The sequence below is a fragment of the Pithys albifrons genome, chromosome 2, assembly GCF_047495875.1.
Source record: "Pithys albifrons albifrons isolate INPA30051 chromosome 2, PitAlb_v1, whole genome shotgun sequence".
NCBI classification, from domain to species: domain Eukaryota; kingdom Metazoa; phylum Chordata; class Aves; order Passeriformes; family Thamnophilidae; genus Pithys; species Pithys albifrons.
This window is the reverse complement of record NC_092459.1, coordinates 99,735,287-99,763,212: the sequence shown is the minus strand read 5'-3', so window position 1 is coordinate 99,763,212 and position 27,926 is coordinate 99,735,287. Positions and strand designations below refer to the sequence as shown.

Genomic DNA, 27,926 nt, shown 5'->3' with positions numbered 1-27,926 from the left:
AGAGTTGAGAAGTTCCTTGCCTGAAATGTGCACATGCTGAGTATCTTAATGTAATCTTTGGTTTGTGATGACAGTTATAAGGTTGACTTTAGAGAGTATTTATAAATTTAAGTTTAGGATGGAGATTATAACTGAATAAAATTAGTCATATATGTATAATAACATAATAAACTACTGTCTATTACATTATTGCATATTACACAGTTAGCCAATGTTAATACAACTACTTGCATGCTACTCAAAATCTGTGGTTTTCAGTCTCCTCTTTTTAATTCCTGTCAGTACTTAGGGTTTTTATTTAAGGTTTGTCTCCATGTAGAGTTGTTGTTTCTTGGTTTGACTGTTGTCATGTTTTCTCTTAGATATTCTGGATTTCCTTTGAAGGAGTGGGTGAATTTTTATGTGACTTAGCACAGGAAAAACTTAGAGACAATATTGAATTGTCAACACAGAATTGCTTTGTCCATTGCATGAAATATGAAATAACGGTATGTGAAACAGTGTTTGGGGGGGAAAAAATTCCATGGGTTTTAAGTTGGTAATTTTGTGTGAAAAGTAGGCTTTCATTTGAAATCAAACTGCTGTTCTAAATAATATTTCTTTTTCTGCCTGAGTGTCCTGCAATGGTTTCCTTCAGCTGTTTGATATTCACCTACTGCTGTGGAACAAGCTACAATTGCAAAATCATCAAGGAGCAGATTTATAGCAAGAAGAGAAATTTATGCTCTGAATTTTCTGGCTGCAAGAGCAGACTGCTCTTGAATTAATGTTAAATGTTTCTATACACGAGATGAAAAGCAATTTTCTTGCAGTGGAAGGTGCTCATTGAGCAAAGTAAGTTGGTCTTCAACAAACTGTACCAACTAAAACTCGAGTGTTGCAGAATTCTGTGCCAAAAGCAAAGCACTTTTCCTGTGCCAGTCATTAATCCCAGCAATTCAGTTTCCCTGCTTCTCAGCAGTGCTGCCTTTATTTTTAGTTGGGACTTGCCCATGCAGAGTTTTCTGCTGGTTTCGGATGTTGCATCTAATCTGTATTTTGAGTAATTCATGGAAGAGAAGGTGGGAGAGATGAATGAATCTCTTGGTTATCAAAGACTGAAAAGTGGGAGAATGAATGAATCGCTCGGTTATCATACACGAAAAAGTGGGAGAGATGAATGAATCTCTCGGTTATCAATCAAAAGTTTTCTAGGCACAGGCAAGTACTACCTCATTAGCAGCAGAGCTGTTAGTGAAGCAGCCTGAAACTGCTCCCTCTGCATTCACGTCCCACTTGAGCAGCAGTTCTTGTTTGAGTTTGATCTGCTAGAAGGAATCAACAAGCATTTTTGTTCTGTGAAGTCTTGTAGTATCTGAAGAAGAATTTACATGAAAACCAGCGAGATTAACCAGCTGGTCCTAACTGAGTCTTAAATAGCAGTTGAATTCTGTACTAGCTTAGGTGTTGAAGTTGTCATTTGAAGTTGGGTGCAAGTAGCATAGCACAGCTTAGTCCCTTCTGCTGGACCAAGCCTGAAATGTTCCCCTGCAGCAGCACATTCAACTGGGTTTCAGTAATGCAGAATAAGTTGAGATTCTTGCCTTTTAGCTGTGGATTAGTTAGAGAAAATCAATTTATTGTAAAAACCACTGTGTTCATCTTTTCTGAGCCCAATTGGGTTGTATTTTTCCATGATGTCCTGTTGGTGGTCTGGATGCCAGTCTAGTTGGCAGGAAGGGGTAGCAGTTGTTGCATTCAGCCTCCTCTGAGATGTCCTTTTGGCTAAAGAGGTAAAATTCAAGAAATCAGTAAAATTAAAGCAGTTGATTATGACCTAAAGTAACCCAAAATTCTTCCCCTCTACCCACTCACATCATGTGTATTTTTAAGATGGGTACAGAACTTGATATCTGGACCAGCATTAAGCTGCTTTCAAAGACGTGTATTTTTAAGATCTAGGCTCGGAAATGTTTGGAATTTCTTTCTAGCCTTGTGCCACATGGTTTGAAAATCCTAAACAGGCGCTTGATGAATCAGTGTCTCTTTCCATTCCTTCTGCCCCGCAAAGACTGCACATTTAAGAACATGTTGTTATGTCTCTCTAAATTGAGAACATAGCAAAAAAAAATAATCCCTGAATCACCAGAAGCAGCAGTAGTGGGAAATGATTTTCAAAACCTTCATTGTTACATCACTGAGAAAAATACTGAAGGTTGAAAGTGAGAGCACTCACAGCTTTTCCTTGCTTTTGTTAGTGTATTTAAATGATCTGTGCTGTGGCTGCAATTGTGCTGGCTTTCATATGAGTTTGATCATTTAAGTATGTTTATCCTTTTTAGTTCTTGAGAGAGGAAAACCAAGCATTCACTTCTTGTGGAGACGGGGGAAAAAAGGCCTAAGTCAGCAGACTGTGGATTGGTGTCACAAGCTTAAGAACTTGGGATGTGAAGGAATGAACACATTCCATCTGGGCGAAAGAATGATGTCTGCTAGGGTTCACTTTGCTATGGTTTTTGAGCTTTTTGTATGATCTCATCACTGGAGGAGGAAAGTATATTCTCCCATAAGAATAATCTTATGATTCATTACTACTGTGGTTTTTTGTGTGAGCCTTTTGAGTGCCAGACCTCCCCCCACTCTTCCACCCCAAATAAAAACCAGCCACCCTGTCTTTGGCTTTATATGGTATTGCTGTAGGTGGACTCATCCAGAGTAATGGCTGGCTCTAACAATCAGAGTCATATCTTTGTCCAGAGAAGAACTCCTTCTAAAATATATTTATCCAGCTATTTGTCAAGCTTTACATTTTTGGAAGAGAGCTTGTATACTTTGTTTCCTTTGGTTTGGGAAGCACTCCTTTGCATGAATGTTCTCTTACATGAATTTTCTCTTTTCTGCAAATAATTTCGTGTATTTAGTTTAGTAAGTTTACTTGAGAACATGCAATTTCTCCATTTTTCTTAGTTAATATTTAGATTGTCTCTTTAGTTCACTAAACCACTGCCGTAGTAAGTTAGCCCAGTTGGAGCAGCTGTGCCTTTTGGCAGTAGCATTTGAAGCTGGAGATGGATCCCTGTGCTCGTTCTCCCGCATCCCATAATGAGCTCTCTCATTGGGAAGGGGCAGGCTAATCCAAGTGGAATGGTTTTTGGAACTGTTACACCACACCAGGAAGAGGAAAATTTGTAGATAGGCAAGTAAACCCTGTAGGGTGTTTTTGAGAGCCTAATGAAATTTAAGTTGGATATCAGAAAGTAATTCTTTCCAGAGAGAGTCATTAGTCATTGGAATGGGCTGCCCAGAGAGGTGGTGGATTCCCCATCCCTGGAGGTTTTTAAACTGAGATTGGACGTGGCACTGAGTGCCATGATCTGGTAAATGGACTGGAGTTGGACCAAGGGTTGGACTTGATGATCTTGGAGGTCTTTTCCAACCCAATCGATTCTATGTTTCTATGACATGTCAAGTAGATGAAGATCCTTTTTCTTTTCTCTTGCAACATTTTGTTTGTTTCCCCCTAATGGAAAGTAATCAGTCCATAAGAAATACACATTTCTGATCAGACCAAAGTGGTTCTGGTGCAGTGAATGAAGTTGTCCTAACACAGGTCAGTCAGTTCCTGCATGTAAGGGACAGGTGTGTTACAGCAAACCCTGTGGGGAGAGTTCATATATAAATACTGACACCAGTGGAGACCTATTTCCTGTGAGAAGTACAGCAGGGAGGTGTAATGAGCATGATAAGCAAGGAATATAATGAATGATACTGTTCTGATTCACTTGGCTCCTTTTGCTTTGAACTGAAGTTTAAGTTCATATATGTATTTTTAAAGAAATACCAGAGCACTGGCTAAGGTTGTAGCAACAGTCTGGATGTTAAACTCTGCGTTTTCCTAGAAGTTGGATCATGGAAAGAAAACAAACTTTGGTTTTCTTTAGACCTGTCAAAGATAGTTATGAGCTAACAGCATGGATTTCTTATTTGGTGTAGTCCTTTGAAGTTAGTGCAGTTCTAGTATAAGTTTTGTTTTTGAAAAGTGATGATTTTTTGAGACTTAAATACTTTATGGTGTTAAATGCCTACAATACAGGTTATACTATATTCTAATTCTGCACTGTCAAATGGCCATTGAAGAGCAGACTTAAAGATTCTTCTTTACTAAAGCTCATGCCCCCTGTGCTTTTCTTCAAAATGAAATGTAATCACTATAGAGGACTTGTTACTAAAAGAAAGTAATTAAATTAATTTCCCCAACATCTGGTAATATGGAACTATTAAACTCTGGAAAAAGACTGGCATACTGTGATGGTTTAATTTGTTTCTGGTAGGGATAGCTTCATTTTTTCATCTTGTTGTTGCAGTCTAATAAACAAAGAGGTGAGTAGTGGGAACTGTTGGCAGGAGGGGAGTGTGTCACCTTCAATTGATACCTGGATATGGAAATTACATACCTGGAACACTGAAATTTTAGTTACAGGATTTGTGTGAAATCAAGGCAGAAGTTTTATTGTGCAGTCATTGAAAAGGTCAAAAGGAAATTGTTTGTATTTGTCATTTTTGAAGTATGTGAATCATCTTGTATCTTTATAGGGATAAGAATAATTCCCTGTTATGAAAATTGTTTTATTTCAAATGGAGCATGAACTGTTTGAGATCTAGACTTGGGTAATATTTCCAGTTAAAAGGCATAGCCTGAGAAGCTGAACTAAAAATAGTTTAACAGTTGTTAAAGAAAAGCTAGAAATTCTACTCAAGGTCATCTCATTTGCACTTGTGAAGTGTGCCAGTTGAATACCAAATAGTCCTAAAGTGAATGGGTTTTTCTTTCTTTCTTTTTTTTTCTTTTTCTCGGTATGTGAAATAAAATCATGTAAAAACTTTCATAAACTTAGGCCTGTGGAAGGACCAAGGCAAGGCAGGGAGAATTCTCGGAATAAGAACACCCGATCTTTGATGGTCTGTCCTAATAATTAAGTGTTCTGATCACTGTACAACTACTCAATCACTCTCTGCTTCCACCTCCGTTGTGATTGGAACATATTAGCTTAGAATCATGGTCTCAATTTTTAATAGAATTTTTTTTCATCTGTCTGGCACATGACTGAGTTGAAGTTCTTTTTTGGCAAGAACTCAGCGAACTGCATGGCTCTGCTTCCAAATCAGTATCTAGGTCCTGTCACCTACGCTTTGTCATGCCTGTGATCCATCCAAATAACAGCGCAGCAAAAATTTGGTACGGGTTTAGAAGTTTTCCAAGTTTACTGTAATACTGTTAGGCATTTTAGAAAAACCACTACTGTTTATCGTGTACTTTGTGAAGGGTACAGAATGTTTCTGGGTTCGAACTTTAAGATGTGTGCCAAAGTATCTAAAAATAAAGAAATCCAGTAGATTCTTGCATTGCCCTCTTCTCGAGTGACTGAGCCTTATTTAACTGTGCCATATTTGTAATGGGGCTGTGAAACACATAAAAGTTGTAACTAAATTTATTTTCTTTGCATCTAATCTTTCTCCTTGGGTCAGATGTGATCCTTCCAGTCTAAGCTGTAAACTAGGCTTAGAGGAGAAGCACTGCATGTATATTATAATTTTAATGTCCTTAAATTAAACCAGTTTCTGGCTAAAAAAAGGATGGTCTAATTAGAGGTTGCAATCCAATTCTCATCTAGCTGTTGAACAGGTGATGAGAGTAGAACACATGCATTTTTAAAATTAAAAACATATTTCCTCATTTGTTCTTGAATCTCTGGTGTGCATAAGAGTCATGATCTTAGTGCTCCCTATTCTTCCTTAGCCTTGAAAAGTATCCCAGTGTTTAGTGCTTTTCTAATTGCTGGAGTGTCATGGAAAGTGTGAGAGAAATTAGAATCATAGAATCGATTGGGTTGGAAAAGACCTCCAAGATCATCAAGTCCAACCCTTGGTCCAACTCCAGTCCCTTTACCAGATCATGGCACTCAGTGCCACGGCCAATCTCAGTTTAAAAACCTCCAGGGATGGTGAATCCACCACCTCTCTGGGCAGCCCATTCCAATGCTATTCTCAAAAATGACAGTATGGAAAGTTAACAAAACAGCTGGATATGCTGCAGAATTTTCTTGTGTTGAGAGGCAGAAATAAGAAATTTCTGGAAATTAGGAATTTTAGCATGGTCTTTTATAAAACCCAACAAACACACACACACCTCCCCAAACCTACCAACCAAAAATAAACCCCACAAAACCCAAGAAAAATGGGTGGGGGAGGCATTTTCTTCCTCCTTCATAAAATATGAAGAAATACTTCATTACTTTCCTTTTGTAACTTAGGAAGAATGTGTGTCCCCTCAGCCTTCTCAGTTTTCCAAATGGCAGGCCACATTCCTTGCAAGCCAGGCATCATGTGCTTTCTATAATGTTGGATGTCTGGAGTGGTATGTTCAGAGAATTTGACTTACTGATAAGAAATAATTCCTTTCTATTTTTATTTCCTGTCTGTATCTGGACATTTCTCGTAAAGCCAACTTGCATAGTATCACCCTTTCCTCTCTTAATAAATAGTGTGTTTGTGGTGTGTTCTGATTTCTTGTGTTTCTAATGTGATGCTCCCTTTTAGCCTTAGGCTGTACCTCAACTTCCAGATGACTGCCATAATCAGGATTAGCTACTGATAGCAATCTCCTGATTGAATTGCACTTTTCAGTAATGAACAGAACCTTTTCTTGGGGAGAAAATGTTACCTCTAGGTGTAAACTGCTGTAAAATATGTCAAAACTGAAATACATTTCTTTTAGGAGCTGGTGACTTTTTTGTGCTCAACTTTGTCTTGTGTGTGTTTGCTTTCCTCTATATATGTTAAAAAGTGCAATGGCTTTCCAGTCATCTCTTGTGGGAGTAACTGCTGCTGGAAAATGTAGCTGTATGAAGCTGGTGCAACTCCAGATTCTCTGCTCTTCAGTCTTTGCAGAAAACCTGGTGTATGGTTATGGCATTTAATCAAAATTCATGGTTGGTCGTGAGGAGAAAGCAGGGGGAAAAGTGCAGAAAAAGTAAATATCTTCTTGATCTCTTTCCTTAGTCGTTAGGTTGGTTTGTCTTGACCATAACTTTTCAGAAGGAACACATGTAAGCAAAATGTCAAAGTAGTAGTGGTGGTTTTGTGTTCAGAAAGGTGGGTGTTTCAGCAAGTTGCAGGGAGTGCATTTTGACTTTAAAAAAAAGGGTGAACCAAAAAGTTGGTGCTTTGCCATAAGTAATTTTATTTTCTTCTCCAAAATATTTGTATTTTAACAGTGAACAGAGTATCTGCCAAGCACGAGCTGCTGTAATGGTCTATGATGATGCCAATAAGAAATGGGTACCAGCTGGTGGATCAACTGGATTCAGCAGAGTTCACATATATCACCACACAGGCAACAACACATTCAGAGTAGTGGGCAGGAAGATTCAGGATCATCAGGTAAGGATATCTCTGAAAAATTGGAATGATAAGAAGTAAGTCTTCAGCAAAATTATGGGACCAGTAAGTAATAAATTGAATTTTTTTTCCTTTAAACTGGAGTAGCAAAACTGCATTATTCCTTTTTCCCAGTGAACTAAGTACTTTATGTAGCTCCAAGACGATAGTCCTTTTGCCATTCCTTCCTACAGACATCTATGTGCAAAGGCCGGTGGTGTCCACAGAAGTCATCTGGTTCTTTTTAAGGCACAGTAGCAACCCAAGAGCTTTTCTTCCCTACTCCATGCTGTCAGCTGCAGTCTCTGTAGACACCAGCAGTTCTCTTGTAGGTCTTCCTGTCTTATGAAAACTTGAATGCATGATATCTCATTTCTCCAGATCATTTTGTTCAAAAAGCCTTCTGGTATTTGGTAATGCTGACCAACTACTGCTTTGAGATGTTGAGAAGGGAGTAATAAGGATTATAACTTCATTTCCTCAATGAAGTTACTGGACCATGATTAAATGACAAACTTAGCACTCCTGGAATATGTCTGCCATGTGATACTCACGATGGGGTTAAAAATCTGATCTGCTGTTTGAGGAAAGCTTCTTATATTTGTTTCCCTTTTTCCCAGCATTTCATAGAATTCTTTTGGTCTGTTCTGGGTCATTTATCACATACCTGAAGCAGAGACTGATAATCTCCCATGTGATTTGTCATTAAACACTTACTCTAGGTAATAAATGGTCTCTGCATTCATCTGAGAACAAACGTGGGGTTTTATTCTCCCAGTGTTCAGCAAAAAAGGTGAGAGTGATATAGTTACCCAAGTGCAATGGGATCCTCTTAGTGGATGGCTTGTAGTAAATGCTTGTACTACCAGCTCAAATTTATCATCTTTTGTGAGCCATAACAATCTTGCAGAATGATACCTTGTGATGCATTGTTGAAGTTCACACAAACTGCTGCTGAAAGCCCTGCAAACCAGGGGGTGCACCAGCCTCAGAGAGAAGATGATAACTTGGTTAAAAGTATTGTCACAAATACTCTGTGAAATTCCTGGAAAACTTGAGTTTGTGTATTCCAAATGCATATTTGCATCAAGTACTCTGCTGCTCAAAGTCAGAACTGTTGATGTTACTACATGGCTGTTATGAAACATCGCTGCATCTTTTGAAGTGAGAACACTTAAGCTACAAAAGTTGATACAAAATATCTCATTAGTTCCCTTGTGTATTCCCATCACTGATTACAGACAGCCTTGGAATTAAAATTGAAATGGTTATGTGCTTCACCTTTGTGATCTTACAGATTATGGGTCTTGAATTAACCCATGTAGTTAAGGAATAAAATCTGTGTGTGGCTCGGCTTTGCGAACGAAGATTTGGGAAGGGCTGTCCCCACGTGGGTGTGCCCTTCCAGCCTGTGCAGTGGATTTTAGGTGCGGCTCAGTGTGCGCAGAACTGGCCCCACCGTTTAAGTCCTGAGGTTCATCTGCCACGGTCGAGCGAGCTTGGACAGTGCCAGTGAAGTCCTCAGGACTAGAACCTACAGCACCCGGCATTTTCCAGGAGGTCTCCCCATCCAAGTACTTATCCGGGTCTGACCCTGCTTAGCTTCCGAGATCTGACGGGATCGGATGTCAGGGAGGCATTTAACTGCCTTGGAATAAAATCTACACAAAGATGAAATGGCAATTTCGAACAGAAGTAATTTTTTTTTTTTAATGATTGTAGGTGGTAATAAATTGTGCCATTCCGAAAGGGCTGAAGTACAATCAGGCTACACAGACCTTCCACCAGTGGCGTGATGCGAGGCAGGTGTATGGTCTGAATTTTGGCAGCAAAGAAGATGCCAATGTCTTCGCAAGTGCCATGATGCATGCCTTAGAAGTATTAAATTCCCAGGAAGCTGGTAAGGCTCTCTTAAGTACTTTTTTTTCCCTAAGATTGTTCAAATACAGAAATGGAAGAAATTCAAATTATTATGCATAAAAGTCAGTGTATCTTGTTTCTAATCGTGATTCAGCCTCTAGGCATTTTAATATTGGGTTTTTTGTCTAACTAATTATTGCTTCTTAACAGTGATTCTCAACTGCACTGCCACCCCTCTAAATGCAAGTCCTAGCAAGTAAATCGATTTTCATGTTATCTAGTACATATGGAAACTGCTGGCTTTGCCTTTTTGTTTTTTTAAGGAAGCAAAACCAAAGGATTTGACCAAGAAATATGTACCTTGTAATAACTTTTCAGGATTTCTGGAGACATCCAGTGTTCTTATGGTGTGTTGGTATTTTTGCTTCTCATGATTACACTTCTATTATGAAAATGTGAGGTTTTTTTCCTTCCAAACTTTGGAATTCAGGTCATTCTCTTTGCTAGTTCTTACCATAAAGAGTTTTCTAGCTTGGAGACCTTGAATCCAGGGGCAATATTCAGATGAACACACACAATTTAGGCAACAGGTCTGTCATTTCATTTGTTTGAAGACCAGAGTTGACACAGGGTGTAAAACATTGGTGGAAAAATTAGTGACTTTCAGTCTTCGGGTGATATCTGGAACATGTTCTAGGTAGGCTCTACAGCAAAGTGATCAGTGTGATACACACAGAGGGAGTTTTTCTTTTAAAAGGCTAAGAGTCTTTTGTGTTCTTGTAACCAAATAGAATTCTTTTGTCCTCATTAAACTTTAAAGATTGCCTGTGTAACAAGAGATAGCATTTCTGTGCCAGTTTTCTTTGTCTTGTGCAGGAGAGGGTGTGGATAACCTTACTAGGGCTGTCTCAACTACAGCAAAAAAGGTGACTTTATCTATTCTGGTAGTTGTTTCAAGACTTGCCTTTTGAAACTCAGCTGTCTAGACCACAGAGGATACATTCTGCAGTGCTTAGATGTTATGCAACATAGTTATAAGGTTTCTTTTTGCTTGCTAAAATAATCCAGTTGTGATTCCCATTCTCCTACCTCTCCACTGGGTATTTTCCTCTTTGAATCTCTCAGTTCTTTCCAGAAGGATTACTCAGTTGTAAACATTTCATGCATTCTGCCTGTTTGTCGCCTGTCTCCTGGCCTGCATTTGGGAACACATGAAGTGTTGGTTTCTACTCTTGGTGTAAAGTCTGAAAAGGCTTGATTGATGGTAATTACCACAAGTTTGAGGGGTTTATGTTGTTTCCCATTACCTGTACTTGTAGAGAGGTTGGTACAACATGTTTCAAACCATGTGTGTATGTATATATGCATATGCATATCTTCATAATGTAGTTTAACTCCTTGTAACACTAGAAAGACTGAAATTATATAGGCAGGTGTGACTGCTCATTTTTTATTTGATTAGTGTCTTTTTTCATTTCATGGATTATTGTAATTTGTCTAATCCCAGTTCTTTTGCTGTTTTATGCAAAGTATGTGGGAGCAAACAGCTACATTGATACATTTATCAGTAGTAGAAATTCTAGTGAGCTAAGCTGGCACTTCAGTTTGTAAAGACTTTGATAAAATTAAAACATTTTTTAGAGCTGTTTTTTAAGGGTAACTTCAGTAATACAAAATGTCATTCAAACAGCCTAAAATCAATGTAGTTCCTCAGGAGTAAACACCTTAATGTAATTACTCTTCTTCCTGTTGCATCACTTCAGAAGTTTCTTAAATGGTGAGAGGAGGAGTAGGGGGAGCTGAGTGTCACAATGACTCTAAAAATCACTGTACACAGAATTCAGTCCTCTGCTTGTCCCAAATTGTGAATTCTTCCAAATCATTCTGCTAGTAGTCTCTTCACTGATCTCTGGAGTGGCCACCCAGTTGGAGTTTGTCTGCTTCATTCAATTCCAGACCAGTTAATCTGTGATGATTGGTTGTTTTGTTTCCAGGTGAATTTTGAAATGAGAGTAGAGTATGACTGTGGTATCACAGCCAAGTTGCTGGCTACAGAGGTGTCTTCTACTGGTTTGTTCTTGGCAGTTTTGAGATGCAGCTCTGACAAGAAAAGAATTCCTTACAGAGAGAGTAATCAGGCATTGGAATGGGCTGCCCAGAGAGATGGTGGATTCACCATCCCTAGAGATTTTTAAACGCAGATTGAATGTGGCACTGAGTGCCATGATCTGGTAAATGGACTGGAGTTGGACCAAGGGTTGGACTCGATGATCTCTGAGGTCTTTTCCAACCCAATCGATTCTATGATTCTATGATTCAAGGGCATGAATGAAGTTGTGTAATTATGCTTGAAACTGACTGGTTGTAACCTTTTAAGTTTTCTGAATTGTATAGTCAGTTTGTTTCTTCTTGTGATTTGACTTGGTAGCAGCAGGAGGTACAAGTCAAAATGCATTAATCAGCTGCATCAGGAGCTAATGGTGGGCACAGGGAGATAACTGTTCTTCCCTAGCCTCATCAGCCAAAAAGGACTGTAGTTGTTTAAGGTGAGCTCTTACCTATGTCACTGACACAGGTACTGTAGCTTCCATCAAGATGAAATAAAACCAAAGATTAACGTTACCAGCATTGTATTCAGCAGATGTCTGAAGACAAGTAGTTTAGCACCGCTGCTTTTAAAAAAGATTCCTAACTATGCATAGAGGATTGCTCTGTAAGCCTCATAACATTTCTAGACAATGTTTAAAGATAATGTTCATAATGTATCTGTGTTAGAAAACGTTCAACAAGTGTTCCTAGGTTTATCAGCTGGGAGGATTGTCTTGGGAGTGTATAATCTACCTAGTACTAAATTTTTCTGACCTCTATCAGTGTTAAGCATTACAAAAGATCAAGTATCTTTCTAAAGATGCCTGCTTCAGTAATGGAAATAGCACACTGAGAACCCTGCAGTTTAGGATCAAAAGTTTAATGCATTTCTTATCTCTATAGTTGATATAATTTCCTGAAAGTTCAGCTAGAAATGAATCCTTGCTGTTAATTTTTTCTCCCCCAGCATCTCTGAAATAGCTGAATATTTATTTAGACAGGTCACTGGCTCCAAGGCTCTAATATTAACTCTTCATTTTAGGAAATGGATTGCAACTTCCCTTCTTTTATAAACAAATTAGCCTTTTTTCATAGAATTATAGATTCATAGAATCCATTGGGTTGGAAAAGACCTCTGAGATCATCGAGTCCAACCCTTGGTCCAACTCTAGTCCATTTACCAGATCATGGCACTCAGTGCCATGTCCAATCTGCATTTAAAAATCTCCAGGGATGGTGATTTTTTAATAGTGTTGGGAAGGAATATGTTATAAAAGGAATTTGTGCTAATATATGAAGATCAATACTTAATATATGGATGGTTTTGTTTCTGTCAATGTATTTGCTGGGCTTTTAAAGACCTCTTACAAATGCAGTTGGTATTCTGATGGTACTGCTTCAGAATCTGTGCTTGAAGAATTCAAAAATCCGTACTTGAGGAAGACAACTTGTCTCTAATAGTTTAAATAAATTGCTGTGTTTTCTAGTGTATGTAAAATGGCATCTAGAACCTCCAACTCAAGTAAAATAAATCCCATAGAGGTAACTTTCTTTTTATTCTAGAATTGCTTATGGTTGAAGTTTCATTCTTGCAGTGTCCTTATTTTCTGCTGTGTTTTCTCATTTTAGCAATTTCTTTTATTAGCTTGGTTATTCTGTGTTGTATTTTACTCATAAACGGAAAGCAGTTTTAAAGTTAGCTGAGCATACTATTCAGAAATTCATAAAGCTGTAGATGAATTTTAAATTTTATGCAAGGGTTCACAGAAATCTAAATGACTTCTGAGGAATATTAAAGATTGTGCTGTGTGCATCCTTTTGGTTTGCAAGTCAGCTGTTGGGTATGACCCTCAGGCTCTTTTTAAAATAAAATTAAATCGTGGTCTCCCTCTCTTGCATATATTTGAAAAATGTCAGTGATCTTTGCTTGCAGTTGGGGCATCCTCAGCTGTTCTGCTGGTGGAATTGGAGGTTGTCTAATTGAGGATCTCCCTCTAGTGGATCTGCCGAAGCTGAGGTGAAGGCACTGGGAGCCTGTAGTGAGCTCCAGGGGGGGCTTTTAGTCGTTCTAATGGTTCAGAATGCAGAGTGAAAGTCTCTGAAGTTTTAGTAAAGGCTTTACTGCAACTGGCAGGTTTTTTTCTAAAACATTTTTCTTCTAAAAAAGCAGTACAGGTTTGTCTCAAAGGACTCCGAAGCAGTGGCAGCATTATCAGTGAAACTGTTTGAAAATACTCTGCAGCTTTAAGCTTTTTTTCTCCCCCTCATTTACAGGGCTGATCATATAAACAATGATGACTTATATGCTTGAACTCTGCTTTTTTAAATAAATGTAAAAATCAAAGTGTTTTGACTCGGCTCTGGTTTGAGTGATTGCATTAGCTCGTAACCGTTCAACGAGACACTGTTTTCCTGCTGGCTAGTTGAGCAGATTGTAGGCCACCTGCAAATTCAGAAAAGGAAGAGAACAACGCAGGACTGCATTTTCTCCTGTAATTTTAATGTAGGCTACTAATGCTCCAGGTTCCTGCCTCATACTGTTCAGGAGTTGTGTTCAAACTGAACTAAGATTTAGTTCTGTCACTCATTTGGGAAGATTTTGAAAGACTGACTTATTTCATTAACTAATTGTTAGGAGTTACACATTCATCAAATGACAAGTGTGTGTCATCAGTTTAAGAGGTCATTTGCTGAGGATTTTTGGCTTTAAGGCTCTGTGCAGTGTGTTCAGATATTCAGTAATTAGTCTTATCTAAAGCTGATGACTCTGTGAAGGTTTTGCATTGCATTACCAAGAACATATTCATATCTGCATTTAGCAGAGCTCAGTGTTGCAGTCAAAGTGGCTCCGGAATGAGAAAAGTGTCAATGAAGGGAAATTAGATGGCTGGGAAAATTCTCTGATGTGCGAGACAATGGATTATTTATTTAAAGGAATAAGGGCAAGTAAGGGAAGCGTATGATGGGAGATGGGAGGAACAAAGGAGTATCGTACTCAGTTTTGCTGCAAAAGTACCTTCCAGTTCAGCTGGAATTGGTGTTGCCTTGTGTGACATCTGTCTTCAGTCTCAGGAAAGGCTTACTAAGAGAATAAGAAGCGAAGTATGAGATTTATATGTGTGTAATTTGAGTTTGAGGAGGTACTTTGAGTTGTTTGTTGCAGAAGATGAAAGCGGCGAAAGAAGAACTGAAGGATGTCATACAACTGTAAATAAGCCTGTTCTAATTCTTTCTAATAAATTACATATACCTAAGATTCATAATGCTTTATGTACTAATCTTTAGTAGTTATATATTGATTCTTGAAAAGATTTGTGGGTGTTGGGGAGGTAAAGGCAAGGATAGAAATGGGTTCAGTGTAGCTGTTTTGTTACTGCCTTAGATCACAGTTTAATTCATGGGAATTGTCAAGGAGGAAAAAGGAATGGCTTTTGTGTTTTCATGGTCTCATTATTCTGTTTCTCCAGTCTTGGGGCAAAAAGACTCCTGTGGTTCAATTTGTTTGAATTTCTCTTGAATTAGTAACTCTGGAAGTTAGATTGTCCAGTTATTAAATAAACAAACCTTTATGGGATAAAGATGCAATGCCTTTTCCACGGCTGTGTACTGATGTGTAGTCCTTTTTCTTACAGCAGAGATAGGTAATTAAATCCTTGCTGATAGGGGAATGCACTCATACTATGGGTTGAATAATTTAATATCTTTGGGAAATGCAAACTGAACCAAAACTTGGGAGTGCCTAATTGGGATATATGGAGAGACTAGTGAAGACTGAAATGAGAAAAGTACATGTGGAGCTCAGGGCAGGATCTTGGTGCTTCTCCCTGTACTGTCCTGGTTCACCTTGTGCTGAAACTTGTTTTGAGAGAAGAGGAATTCTGCAGCAGTGAAGTAATTATGCTGTACCTGTATTCTTAGCAAGCCTCTGGAGCAGGTTGTCAGCACTCCCTGTAAGAACAGGAGTAACACGATGATATTGCTCCCTGTGTAGTCAGAAGTTGGATTATATATCCAGTTTTGTTAGCAAGATTTCTCCTTTCCTTTTAGATGTGGGATTGGTTAAAGAAAAACTATTGGTAGTTTCTAGATTTTACAGTAGCTAATCCTGATTTATATGCCAAAATATTGGCCAAGAAGAAGTTTTAACTGTTTATTGAACAAATTACTTCCTTTTAATTTTAATTGCACTTAAGATTATTGAAAGCATCATCACTGTTATTTGTGGTATTTGGAAGTGAAGGGAGAGCTGCTAAGTTATACAGGTGTTTAAGGGTTGCCTGTGTAGTGTTTCTGATATCTGTAGTTCTTCAGAATAAGTGGTGTGTCACATGAAAGCAATAAAGTTTAGGTGAACAATACCATGAATTTCATTAAAATTGGGTAGTTTATCTAAACTGTGTGACAAATATAAATAAAAGTACATTAATTTGTGGATGAAGTTTTGTTTAATAAACATTGGGGAATGTCAATATATTTTACTCTTGAGGGTTTACATTGTTCTAAAAATATTACCAGTAGTAGTTGTAGATAGTTTTAATCTGCCTTTTGGAAACAGGGTGTTTTCATAAAAATCTTGCACAGAATTGTGGAAATACAGCTTTGTTAGGCTCATTTCTGTAGTATTATACACCAATAGCAACAGTCATCACCTATGACATTGCTATTTAAAAAAAAATTCTCAGAACCAGAGGCAGGAAAAAGTAGTAAACATCCCACAGTACATGGTATTGGTATATTTAACTTCAATACTTGCTATTTTAAGTTTATGATATTGTAGTTTCTTTAAACAACTGTAGTTCTCTACTGCTGGAGCTTTGTCTGTGTCTCCCCCTGCATGACAGAACGGCAGAGGGAAACTGGAAGCCTGCTGAAGGTCACAGCACACCAGTGCTGAGCCGAGCCGGGCACCCAAGTTATCAGCCCCTGGTTCCCAGGGCGCTGCTGGCACTGATAGGAGGCTCTGCTGGCACTGATAGGACCTCACCTCTACTTAAATTCAAATGTTTCTTAATGAGTGTTTTGGTTGTTCTCTTTTACTACCTTGTTCAGGTAAAAGTGCTCGTGGAGTGACATGGAAAGAGTTTACTCTCAATTACAGAGTGTGACTTAAATTAACTCAGCTGAATGTACTTACAAAATGGTAACAGTGTAAGAGGAAGTAGGTATTTGAAGAAAAGGGAAGTCTTAGCTGGAGGTAATAGTCTTAGCTCTAGTACTTCACCCAAACAGAAGAAGTATTAGAGAAGAGTTTTATCTTTTGTTATTGCCCTAGTTTTTTGGCCATCATAGTCTAGCATATAAATCCCTAACACAAGTCATAGAATCACAGAATCATAGAATCGATTGGGTTGGAAAAGACCTCCAAGATCATCAAGTCCAACCCTTGGTCCAACTCCAGTCCCTTTACCAGATCAAGGCACTCAGTGCCATGCCCAGTCTCAATTTAAAAACCTCCAGGGACAGTGAATCCACCACCTCTCTGGGCAGGCCATTCCAATACCTGATTACTCTCTCTGGAAAGAATTTTTTTCTGATCTCCACCTTAAATTTCCCCTGGCAGAGCTTGAGCCCATGCCCCTTGTCCTATTGCTGAGTGCCTGTGAGTGATGTGACTTTGTTTCTGCTCAAAGCTGGTTAGCAGGTCTCCCCAGACTTTGTTCGGTCATGTCCTAGAGCAGAACAGGCTCTGAATGGGAGAAGGAGCAGCTTGGGAAAAATGAAAGGTGGTACTCCACCATAATTGTTGTTCTTACTACTCCCTGCATAACTCTCAAAGCCTGATTTCCATTCATTCAGAAAACATTAAAGCATTTAGTAAAACACTTTTTTCTTTTGTAAGTTCTTGTATTCTTCTAACAGAAATACACCTTTGTGGCTATGGCATTGAACTCTTGCCTGTGCTCTTAGCTTAGTAGGTGTGCTCAAACCATCCTTAATGAAAATTGTTTCCAAAGATTATAATTAGTCAGTACAGTTATGTTTATATCACATACTAAACTCACCATTCACTTTCAGTCTTTGAAAGTACTTTGAAAAGTCAAGTCATACTTCGATTTGGCTATCAGACTGTAATTGGAATGTTGTTTAGTTTTGGCACTAACATACTGAGAAAGGAAAGAGTGGAAATTCTTAGTTACTGAGTTGTTTATATAAACTTTCTCTGGGAAGAGTAGAGATCTATTAAAAAAATTAGGGTTTTTTCTTTTAATGCTGTAGTCTGAACAGTACAGTAATTGCAGAAGTGAGGTTTCCTTGTTTGCTTTCTTGAGCCCTGTGTCATGAGGGGTTCTGAGGAAGGTTTCATGTGATCTGACTGCCAGCAGTGCCCACAAAAACCATTTCACCCATCTTTGTTACCTGAGCCTGTCCAGCCAAATGAAAATAGCTCATTGTATAACTTGTAGTATAGGTATGATGCCAGTCTTGAACAGCAGATTCTTGGGATTTTTCAGGGCTATAGGGATGTGATATCCTCAGTGTCAGCCAGATGCTGTGTCAGCACTGATAGCATAATGCAGGTGACATTAAAAGAAGTGGGGTAGAGTGTGATGTGAAACTCCAAAACAGACAATGTAATTGAAAGACTGAAGGAGCAGAGGAACCCAAAGGCTCAAGAAAGGAGAAGCCCTGTGTTTCCATCTCCAGTTTGCTAATTATGCCTTTGTAGGACTGTGCAACTGGAATTGATTCGGCTTGTCAGTGGAGGTAGAGGTCAGAAGTTAGGGCTGAAAATAAATTTAAGAAGTTGGCTCTGGTAGTGGTTTAAAAGGACAGTATTGGGGATGCCTAATTTGGTTCAAGCAGCCCCCAGCATTCTGTTGTTCTATGTGCTATGCCAGCATAATTGTCTGTATGACTACATGAAAAACCAAAACTGGCTCTGATCTAGCTGGTGAAAATGCCTCATGCAGGCTTTTTCCTCTGTTTTTTTTAAGATTTTTAGATTTCCTGTCCATCTCTAACCACACAGTTGCCTGAGCTGTCATAGAGGAAGGGTGATTCAAAGGTGAGAATAAGCTGAAAAACAGAAAGCACTGAAGCTGGAATGGCTGCTGAACAAATTAGTATGAAATTATATCCCCTGTCTGTCAGAATGTGCTGCTGAGTGCACCATCTGTGCTTTCTTCAGAAAAAGAAAGCTGTTAGGTTTTCCTTAAAACTCTCAATGAATAGACCATTCAGCCTCGTCTCTTACTTGGCTTTTACTGGTTTCTGAAGATAAAGTGATCCTGTAGAAGGATCAGACTTTTTTTCCAGGAAGTATCTGTGAGTATTTCTCTTGGGGGTCGATGTTTCTAAAGTATCTTGAAGTGTTCAAAAGCCTTTGAGAGAGTTTTTTATTAGCAAACTCCTGCTTATTTAATATACCACCCGCCCCACTGTGCAGACAGTTGTATTTTTGCAAAGATGTGATGGTCTTGGCTTGCTGTAATAAATTTTCTAGCATAAAATGTACTTTTTTGCCTTGTATGTACCTTCAACTTGCCAATGTCCATTACCATGGTGGTTGTTAAGAATCTGTGCTTGCAGAGAGAACTTTGCTGAGGGAACTGGCCAAATGACTTGGTAGCTAAACTTTTCTTTCTCAAAAGCCTTTGCTACAAGGTTGCATTTCCTTATGGCAAAAATGTGTAAGAAATACTAAATCCACTTTTTTTCTGTGTTCTGCCTTCTTGCATGTACAGCTGTGAAGGAAGCACTTCACCGAAGTGGGTTGGCCAACTTGGCTTGCTGATGGTTGCCTTCTGCAAAACTGACACATGATTTTCTGACAGACAGTGCTTTGGAACAGTTTGAGACTACAAGACAGGTTTTCTCATAAGCTAGATTGGTTTGAAGAGGCAGTGCCAGTGAAGTCTGATGGGTGGTTTCTGGTGGTGTTGGCTAAAAAGAGAGTGGGGCTACACTGTCAGGAAGGTTGTAGGGTGGTGATCCGTGTTCAGCTACTGCAGCATGATAGTGCCTTGTTCAAAAAACCCTTGTTAAATACTCTTAAACATTAAATGGGTGGAAGCTTGAACTTCTCATTTCTGCTGTACTTTGGGTACAAAATAGTTCTGGTTGATAAAAGGCTCCACAGTATGACTATTTCGTTTTGGTTTTGTTCCTTGTTTTTAATTTTTAGGTCAATGTGTTTCACACTGAGGAAATAGAATCACAGAATCATAGGATCGATTGGGTTGGAAAAGACCTCCAAGATCATCAAGTCCAACCCTTGGTCCAACTCCAGTCCATTTACCAGATCATGGCACTCAGTGCCATGTCCAATCTCAGTTTAAAAACCTCTAGGGATGGTGAATCCACCACCTCTCTGGGCAGCCCATTCCAGTGCCTGATTACTCTATCTGTAAATAATTTTTTTCTGATCTCCAACATAAATTTTCCCTGGCAGAGCTTGAGCCCATGCCCCTTGTCCTATTGCTGAGTGCCTGGGAGAAGAGACCAACCCCCACCTGGCTAGAACTTCCCTTCAGGTTGTTCTAGACAGTGATGAGGTCACCTCTGAGCCTCCTCTTCTCCAGGCTAAGCAACCCCAGCTCCCTCAGCCTCTCCCCACAGCACTTGTGCTCCAGTCCCTTCACCAGCCTTGTTGCTCTTCTCTGGACCCGCTCCAGCATCTCAATATCTTTCCTGAACTGAGGGGCCCAGAACTAGGAAGGAAGTTTATCCTGTATCTGTTGCTTAAGGTGTAACTCGCACTTTACATCTCAGACTGTGAACCTTGACTCACTCCAGGCATTCTCAGATATGGCAAGCAGGAGGGTTGTGTATGGCCCCTCTCAGCAGCAGCACAGCTGCTCTGGGCTGTCCATGGAAGGCTTCAGCGTGGTGCAGGCAGCACATACATAGCCCGGCTGTCTCGGAGCTGCACTCAGGGCTTCAGGGGCCTTAGAGCCTTCCACCTGTCACACAGGGGAGATCAGAGCAGGATGTGTGTCCTACGGAAGTTTTAAAGCTGGCAAGTTTTTCAGACAAGCAGTATGAGAGATGTATCTACTTACTGATAACTTAATTATTGATTAACGTTGCAGTTTAATCTTCTGCATTAAAAATGCTGTAGATTTATATCTGTGGGTATCTCTTGGAGGTACTACAAGCAAAATAATACATCAAAGGCACCATCAAGAGGATGCTCAGAGGTGACCTCGTCACTGTCTAGAACTACCTGAAGGGAAGTTATAGCCAGGTGGGGGTTGGTCTCTTCTCCCAGGCACTCAGCAATAGGACAAGGGGGCACGGGCTGAAGCTCTGCCAGGGAAAATTTAAGTTGGAGATCAGAAAAAAATTCCTTCCAGATAGAGTAATCAGGCATTGGAATGGGCTGCCCAGAGAGGTGGTGGATTCCCCATCCCTGGAGGTTTTCAAACTGGGATTGGACGTGGCACTGAGTGCCATGATCTGGTAAATGGACTGAAGTTGGACCAAGGGTTGGACTTGATGATCTTGGAAGTGTTTCCAATCCAGTTGATTCTATGATTCTATTCTATGAGTCTATGATCATGTCATTAGGTACGAGGCTCTACTACTTGCTGAAAAGAATAAATCAGGAAGATACCACCTCTGTAGTGCACCTTCTGCTTTTATCTTCCAGAAGCAGGTTCCTACGTTACTTTTTAACTGTAGAGTTCACAGATAGTGTGCACTATTATAATTTTCAGGGTTGTCTTTATGACTACAGTGGACACAACACTCTGCTGTTCTGAGTAAATGAACCTTTTTGTATAAGCTTTAAACAGGGCAGTTGTTTGCCTGTCCTAGATGTGTCAGGGCATCAGACATGGTCTTTTCATGGGTTTAGTTGACTTTCACAAGTTCAGATAGGAAACAAATTCTACACTTTGGTGTTTGATACAGGGGAGATCCCATTACAACTCCATCACTCTTAACTAGTTTGGTGGAATCTCAGCAATAAATTACTCTTTTGCTTTGAGACATTTTCAGAACTTGACAAACCTAAATGTTTTTTAATTCTGCTTGCTTATAAATTCCATAATCCTAAGTGTAGCTATAGTATAAATAACTTACTAGTTTAGTGCCCATATTTACAGAAACAATGCATTCATGATCTCCTGTATTCCATTCCACACTTCATCCTTCACTTCTGTTAATTACTTTTAAATAAATGTGTACTGTAAATACATTTCTGAGGAAGATGAAAAGCCTTTTAATTTCTAAATATACTTGTTTCATTTCTAAATGTACATGTGCAATTATTTTTAAGTTGTATGATTCAGAATTGCCCATCAGTAAAAACTGAAGGTTACTTTGCATGTCCTTCTGTTTTGCATTTCCTCTGCTTAGCAGAATTCACAGTTTGTCCATTGGTTAAATGCGTCTGTTCCTTTGGACCCAATACTTACCTATCCATAAAAGCTCTTTGATCCAGGTTGATGACCTAAACTCTGAATAAATTTTGGTGTGACCTGTAGAAACATACTTTATCTTCCTTCTCTCGATGTGGTGATAAGGTTCTGATGTTTTTTCTCCTGTTCCTTTTTTTTTCTTTTTTTTTTTCTCTCCCCCTTTTCCAGTGTTCTATTTAGGTGAGTGTTTCAATTTTTTGAGCCTTTCCTGTTCCTCCAAGAGTACTTGCTCTTTCTTTTAAGAAAATCTCAGATTTGGAGTGCTTTTCAAAGCTTTTGTCAAATTTCATCATATATAAAATCTGTTTTACATTTCTGTGAAACCTTTCCATCCATGTGAAATAAATTCATTTTGTAAATGCATAAGGTAACATTTGTTGCAGTTTTTATTTGCTGTATTATGTTTTTGAGCTTGTTTGGCTTAAAAAGCAAAAGTGAACAGTTCTTATCAAGTCATGTGGTGGCCGGCCTTTCCTTTGAGTATTTTTTTTTCTTTTGCATGGTAAAAATTCAAACCATTGATTTATGGTCTGTCTTCACTTTTAGGTCCTACATTGCCTCGACAGAATTCACAGCTTCCTTCTCAAGTGCAAAATGGTCCATCACAAGAAGAATTGGAAATCCTGAGAAGGTACAGTATTAAAAGTGAACAGCTGTTAAATTCAAGAAAGTGGTAACTCCTCATGATAAATTAAATGTCAAGGACTTAGAATTACTCTCTTGCATTAGGGCAGCATTTGTATGCATGTGGTTTTCTTGAGTGCAGCTTGGCTGTGTGAAAACTTTGATTGTAGCTGATCCCTTGTTCGTGCTCTCCACCCGTTCAAACAGAGCAAGTGCTGTTGACCTGCCAGGAAGTAGCTTGAAGATCAGAGCTGAAGCCTTGGGAGGTTTCCACTGCTGTCATTTTCAACCAGACGAATTAATTTTGCAGTGACTGTTGTGTCTTCTGTTTTTGACACATGCTTATAATGAAGAAAGCAGCAAGCAGGGAAGGAAGTTTTAACCTTTAGAAGCAGAGAATTGAATCATCACAAATGACAGTTTTTCTTCGTGAATGTGTTTGTACTAGATTAGAATATTCTATTGGAAACCTTGTTTGCCTTATATGCTTTAGTTCTTTAGCAAAGACACCTTCATTTTCAGCTTCTGGTGTATAAATTTATGGAGCCTGTAGTCGTTTTAACTTTCAGCTGTAGAAGTGCTGGTTGTGTCTGTGTTCCCCTGACCAGCTGGAGCTCCTCCAGGTTGAGCTGTTCCCTGCAATGTGAAGCCACTGTACCGTGTCCTGTGCCCTGTGGGATATTTTTTCAGACCATAGCATTTTTAACATACAGAGGGTTTTCTGTTCCTTTTAGTAATTGCTTTATATCCATGATGTGCCCAGGTATTAGGAAACTTTGTAGTTGCCATATTCCCACTTTTCTTTTGTGGCAATGTGGATTAGTGCTGTGGATTTAGTATCTGGGATATGGGTATATGAAATGGGAAAGTCTTGTAGGACAGCGCTGTTAGACTTGCTTAAATGAAAAGAGCAAGACCTTGGGCTGTCCCAGGCATACTGTGTGTGGTGCAATCCTGGATTATTTTGCCATCCAAGTACTCCCAGGAGATTAGCTGTTCCCTTCCTGAAGGGATGCTGGGAGCCATTTAGGTCACATGTAGTACAGATGCGGGGAACCAGATCCTCGAATAAATGGGAGGTGGTCCAGATTGGTGGTGTAAATGCATCTAATAGCTTTCTGTGGTAACTGGAAAAATGCTTAAACATGTCTGGGTCTGATTGGCACTGAAGTTTTTTCTATTTTGATATTTGGCACTTTGTTTATGAAAAGATGAGCAGAAACCAAATTCCTAATTTGGGAATAATTCATATTACAGGTTTGATAAAATAGCTATACAGGTTGAACAAAGTTTTAACATCAAAATTGGTCATATTTGTCTGTCCTTTTCCTGTTCTTAATCTGAGCAGGGATCACTTTATCTGAAAGTTACCTTGTTTAATAACAAATAGCAAGAACCTCATTACAAATTTGATGTGTTTACGTGCAAGTTTACTGTCATGATAAAGGTCTTATATGTCACTTCTTTTGACAGACTTTTGAAAAGCTTTTCTCTTTTGATATTTTTTTCTGTTCTACATTAGTGGCTGTTAGTATTTTTATTTCCTGTCTGTTCCTTTAGCAGGCTGTATTAACTGAAATTTCTAATACTGAAATACTTTTCAGAGAAGCATTGTAGATAGGCATGTCTTTAGAAAAAGTGCTGCCCTTTATTAAGAGCTCTGCAAATCTCTTGAAATTTTTGGTATTTAAAGGCTGTGTTATCAGATGGCATTCTTATGGCTTCACTTTCTCATTTGATCAGAGTGCTCTACTTGTTTTCATCTAACGTAATGTCCTCTTTGAAGTCCGGTCCTGGTTTTGATTTGTTGTTCCTCTAAAAGAGGATGGAGCACTGGAGTGTTTACTCATGCTACCAGCCAGATTATATGTGGAAAGACATTGTGTCATTAAGCTTAAGAGGAACATGAAATTTTTGTTAAAACATTTTACAAAGGCTCCCTCAGTCTTGTTACTGCTGTACTACATGATTATAATGAAGGTCAATTAACTCCAGGCTAGAACTTCTCTTCTGTAGTAACTGTCTTTCAGCTTTCAGACTGTGGGAACAACAGACTTGCTCCCATAATGTAGATAGTAGTAAATAGTTAGGAAGAAAAGGTTTAGGGTATATATTACTTTTAACATATCTGTGAGTGACATTTCCAATCTCAGTAAAGGCAGTGTGGGCAGAACTGAATCCTGTGGGGACAGTAAGGCTACAGGGAATGCAAGAAATGGGAATAAGTGTTACTGCGTGGGAAGGAACGTGGGGTTTGTGATGGATCAAGAGAAAGGCAGACTTGTGAAATGTGTCTGTTGGGTGGGGGGATTCTTTAAATCGTGGCTTGATAACAGTTGTCTTTAAGTGCTGGTCTCATATCCTTCCCCTTAGGTTTGGGTTTAATAGAGTTCAACTGACTCCCATGTTAAATGCAGGAAAATATTTTTTAAAATTATTCTAAGCTGGAGGAAAAAGGCCAGCTTGCATGAGAATTAAAGTTGGAAAAGGGGCCCTCTGAAGGTCTAGTGCAACCCTCTGCTCAAAGCAGGACTAATTTCAAAGTTAAATTGTGTGGCTTGGAGCTTTGGGGTTTTCCTGGGCAGAAACAGAAACATTTCTTCACAAATATTTTGCTAAAGGACTGATCAGTGCAGAGTGGCATAATAAAGAAAGCTCTCCATCAGATCTGATGTTTTCCTTTACTTTTATTACCAGTGTTCAAGAATCTTAGGCAAATTGGGAACTGCATAACTAAATGAAGTCATTCCCAGCAAGTGTATTATTTTGTTTCAAAGGTTCTTCTCTGTTTTAGAAGCCTTACATTTTGAGTAGAAGTGCTAAAGTAGTAAAATTACTTTGCTTATTTTGCTGCAGAGCTTCTTACTTGAATGTTTTTATTGCTTACTGTGCAGTGAGACAATTTCTAAAGCTACAAGGACCAGATATGCAATATAAAACACTGAGGTTTTTATGAGGCCAAGATTACACACAAGGTGTAATGAAATAATTTTGTCTGGTGAATTGATAACTTTGTTACTCTCTTCTAAGAAACTTTAACATATGATTTATGCTTTCCTTCTCAGGGAGTACTTGAAGTTGACTGTAATTTTCTTTAACTTTCATTCACTTAACTCCAGTAATAGCAAGCTTCCATTTTTGATCCTCAAAACCAAAAGCATATTTTGTTCTATGGGTGGTTTTTCATTTTGTCAGTGTTGAAGTCAGGCAGCGTCTATAAATTCCACTGATTGATAATGAGCCAAGTTATTTGTTAGTAACTTCAGAGTTACTTAATGTCAAATACCATTTTAAAATGTAAGATTAGTTCATGGCATGCTTGTGTGTGCTACTCGTGCATGTAAATTTACCTTCCCTTCAGACATGATAAACATATTGTCAGGAATATGAGTCATTGAGTTGGTATCTAATATGACACTTGGGAATTTAATGAGTTAAATGTTTATAAATAGCTACAAAATCATCACTGCTTCATAAATACAGACCAAGAACAGCAGAAACAGAGGAACTGTACAGATAGTAAGCAATAATGAAGGTTTACAAGCCTCCTGTTGTCCTTCAGGGACGTAATGGACCAAAACTTGACCGAATTCTCTCGTAAGTACTCAAAAATGTTAGAAGTTTGCAAAATGCAACTGCAGGATATTAGGGGAGGGTATTCTAATTGTTAAATACTTCAGGTTTGCTTACAGTTTTAGTTTGTTTTGTGGATTGGGTTGACCCTGCTAAAGAAAAGTTGGCGTGTGACTGTGCTAGAAAATAGTGTTGATATGTTGGGGTGTTTTCATAACATCTTGTGAAAGGCTTCTTAGTTTTAGATAGTGCCAGTTCAGAGGCTGGCAAGGGTACCAGTTTCTTATTTACTGATAGACTCAAAAGATGCTTATTTTACAGATGAAAAGCATTTTTTCTGAGACTTTGCTGAAGTTAATTTTTTAACTACAGTAAAAGAATTTATTTTCCCCCCTGTAATTTAGTAATTATTAAATATATGATTTCTGAGCTGTTTTGAAAACATGTGGAAATACTGAAAGAAAAATACCTGCATCCCACAATTCAGCAATAATGTAGCTATAGTAATTTGAAGGAATGAAAGCTTGCCCATCACTTTCTGTCCCTGGTAGCCTTGTTTCTAATGATTTCCCACAGCCTGTATCCTTTTCCTACTTAGTGGTCAGATGTGGTGTCTCCAGTTTTCCTTTGCTTTTGGTATTGTCCATTATCCATCCAACAGTTTATTTCAGGAAGTAGAAATTCTTTAAAAGGTATACAGATTGATTAGATTATAACTGAGCAATCAATTTTAATCTGATATACATATGAATAGGATACAGTAGCTGGATTTTTGGGCTAGGGTTTTCAGAGTGGTCAGTAGAATACAGTCGTATGGTTGTGTTGTGTGCTCTGTGTGTTACAAAATCTGCATGAAGTTTGCATCCCAGAGACGTGGCTTAGATGGAATCACAGGGGGTTTTTAATGTCTAAGCTCAGGGTTTCCAGTAGATCAAAGTGACATCAGTGTAAACTTTTCGAATTGAGCTTGCTGAGGTGGTTTAATGGGACAGTCTGCAGCCATTACATTGCATATGAGGACAGGAGACAAAAGGAGACCAAAGCAAGACCCATCAGTTCATGTTGTTTATATCATCATAATAAGATAATTTTTTTTTCTTGCCTTCGGAAGCTTCTTGACAACAGAGTTGAGTTGTGGTACAATAATGACTTCTCCCCCCCACCCCCCTTTTTTTTTCTTTTCCTTTTTTTTTTTAGGAGTCTAAATTTCCGTTTTGTAGTAAAGTTTTCTTTAGTTCTGTCAAGTCTAGTTTTCAGAGACATAACTGGCTTTTATGGAGAGGTGTAGTGGGTGCAGTGAGCTTACAGCACTGCGTAACTACAGGCTGGGCAACATCAGTCTGTTTAGCAGAATGAGAAGAGCACTCTTCCCATTAAGCAGTTTTTTTACTACATTGACAAAGTTCCTTTGAAATCTTAGCATTTTTGCAAAATTTTCAGTTCTGTGGGGTTTTTTATGTTTAATGCAAAATTTATAATTTGGATTAGAAACTGGTCTATATTTTTTCAGATTTTTGCTTATTGTGGTTCCCTTTTATGAAATTGTGTTCCAACTGTACTCACTGGAATATGCCACTGAGAGGGAGCTGCCAATAAAAGCAGATTTTTCTACTACTGAGATTCTTTTTTTTTCCCCTAAAATTCTGTGTGCACAGGTGTCTTCCTGTGATCTGGCTTCTGCCAGGGAAGTTCAGGTGTTCTGTTAGTTTAAAGAATATATTGAAAAGATCACGGTGAGGAAAATTAGGCTTAATGAGCTTTGATCCAAGAGCATTAATAGATCCCTTTGTGCATTAGAATTCCTGTATCTCATGAAATTTAGTTGTTTCTCCATGTCTTTATGGTGGTGCCTGGCTACTAGTTTTTGTTTGACTGATAAAACCTAGTTCTTATTACTTCCAACTAATGCATTTTGAGCTTACAGCATAAAAGCTTCTTGTTAACCTTAGATCCCTTTACATCAAGGAAATGAAAACCTGTTAGTTTGACTTTGGTAACAGA

The 27,926-nt window shown here is 38.7% G+C and overlaps 1 protein-coding gene across 5 annotated transcripts in view; it reads left to right on the top strand.

The window, feature by feature from the left end:
- Nucleotides 1-27,926, top strand: part of ENAH (ENAH actin regulator) — a 128,979-nt gene that overhangs the window by 72,272 nt on the left and 28,781 nt on the right. For all 5 annotated transcript variants that reach the window (XM_071579566.1, XM_071579558.1, XM_071579538.1 and 2 more), the window contains exons 2-4: nucleotides 7,254-7,419; nucleotides 9,139-9,316; nucleotides 22,275-22,359. In XM_071579566.1, the coding sequence (XP_071435667.1) occupies nucleotides 7,254-7,419; nucleotides 9,139-9,316; nucleotides 22,275-22,359 (429 nt within the window). The remainder of the gene's footprint in view (nucleotides 1-7,253; nucleotides 7,420-9,138; nucleotides 9,317-22,274; nucleotides 22,360-27,926) is intronic.